This window comes from Cystoisospora suis (genome assembly GCF_002600585.1).
Source record: "Cystoisospora suis strain Wien I chromosome Unknown contig_6667, whole genome shotgun sequence".
NCBI classification, from domain to species: domain Eukaryota; phylum Apicomplexa; class Conoidasida; order Eucoccidiorida; family Sarcocystidae; genus Cystoisospora; species Cystoisospora suis.
Window position 1 is genome coordinate 26425 of NW_027159454.1, and position 1475 is coordinate 27899.

At 47.3% G+C, this 1475-nt stretch overlaps 1 protein-coding gene across 1 annotated transcript in view; it reads left to right on the plus strand.

Annotated features, from left to right (window-relative positions):
• Window positions 1-1464, plus strand: part of CSUI_010105 (duf51 family protein) — an 8449-nt gene extending 6985 nt beyond the window's left edge. Inside the window, exons 6-7 of the mRNA XM_068070210.1 lie at window positions 637-709; window positions 1211-1464. Coding sequence (XP_067917816.1) covers window positions 637-709; window positions 1211-1414 — 277 coding nt within the window. The 3' untranslated portion in view covers window positions 1415-1464. The remainder of the gene's footprint in view (window positions 1-636; window positions 710-1210) is intronic.
• The last annotated feature ends 11 nt before the right edge of the window (window positions 1465-1475 follow it).

Genomic DNA, 1475 nt, shown 5'->3' on the forward strand with positions numbered 1-1475 from the left:
GGGGCTATGGTTATTGTCTGTATCAAGTCGTCCTCCCTCCGAGAAAACATAGAGGAGTAGAGAGACTCTTCTTTCACTTTCTATCCCTCCTTGATTCGAGAGTATGATAACCTGGCGTCCAGAGAATCCCATCTACTTCGCCCTCGTGCGGCCGTGTGCATGAGTAGAAGTCCTAGGGGGAGTGGCAGCGGCTGGGGGAGCGAGCGACTTTGCTGTCTGTATGATGTTATGGAGGGGGATGAAGAGAGACAAGAGGCTCCTACAGCATCTTTGTATGTAGAGAAAGATGAAAGGAAGACAGACCAACAGCTGGGAGGTGTGATAGAGGAAGGGAAGGGGGAGGGGGATGACAAGAGAATTCTGACTTAATGTACATGACGGAATACAGAAGCCAAAAGAAAGAAAGGATTCGGTGGAAGCATGAATCTCTTCTGTCCGTCCGCAGGTACCCAAGTAGAAGTGTCTCTCTCTCCTTTTACATATATATATATATATATCTGCTTCTTAGGTAGCTCTCCAAACAGCATTCCTGATATATACATATGTTTACATGTGTGTACAGACATAGCTCTGCGTAGAAGTCTTTCCATCTCGTGGTGTTCTATCTTTATCTTTTCTCGATGTTTCTTGCTATAGGTATTCAGCGACTTATCTACCAGAAATTGCAAAGGAGCTTGGCATGACAAAACACGAAGCTCTTGCCTCTCTCGTAAGTCCCCCTGCTGTGCCTAGACACCTAATACTACTAGGACTCGTCATTGCAGACTGGGAGGATGGAGAAAGAACCCGTGGTCCGAAGAAAGAAAGTGAGAGAAAAGAGAAAGAAGGACAAGGTAGTCCACTGTAGGCCCCATGGTTTTCGGCGGGCTGGTTTATGCCTAGTGATGGCATCTTGAGGAAATAAGAGAGAGAGAGAGAGGTCTTGCATGTCTTTTCAGGTTTGTAAGGACCGTCGTATCAAGAAGTCGTGGAGTTCCTTTTCCGCAAGCGCTTCTTCGTGGCGAGATTTCCCTCATTTTGTTCTATATCTGTATCTCTATATGCGTATAGAGATACATGTATCTATACAGATCTCTGTCTGTGGATAGTTCAAAGAGAAGCCGTTCTGTGCCCCTCGATGCCATGTGAGGTGGTAGGTCATCATTGGTTTTGCTCCTTCGTCATTCTTTTCGCTGTTTTGTCTCCGCCCACTCCTGTGTGTCTTGCCCAGGTGAAGAAAGCAGGGTATCACGGCGCTTTCACGGATGATCTTCTCTCCCAGATTTCTCTTACAAGGTATCAATCTAGCCAGGCTCGGCTAGACTATGAGAAGTACGTAAAGGTCTACGGACGCTTCACTGGAGCGGCAGCGGCGGCTGCCTGTGACGAAGAGAAGACATCGACAAATATAACACAGTGGAGAGGCGCAAGTTAGAGGGGATGAGAAGTGGATGATGGATCAAGAAGGAAAGAAAACAGACTCTCTTGGGGGGGGG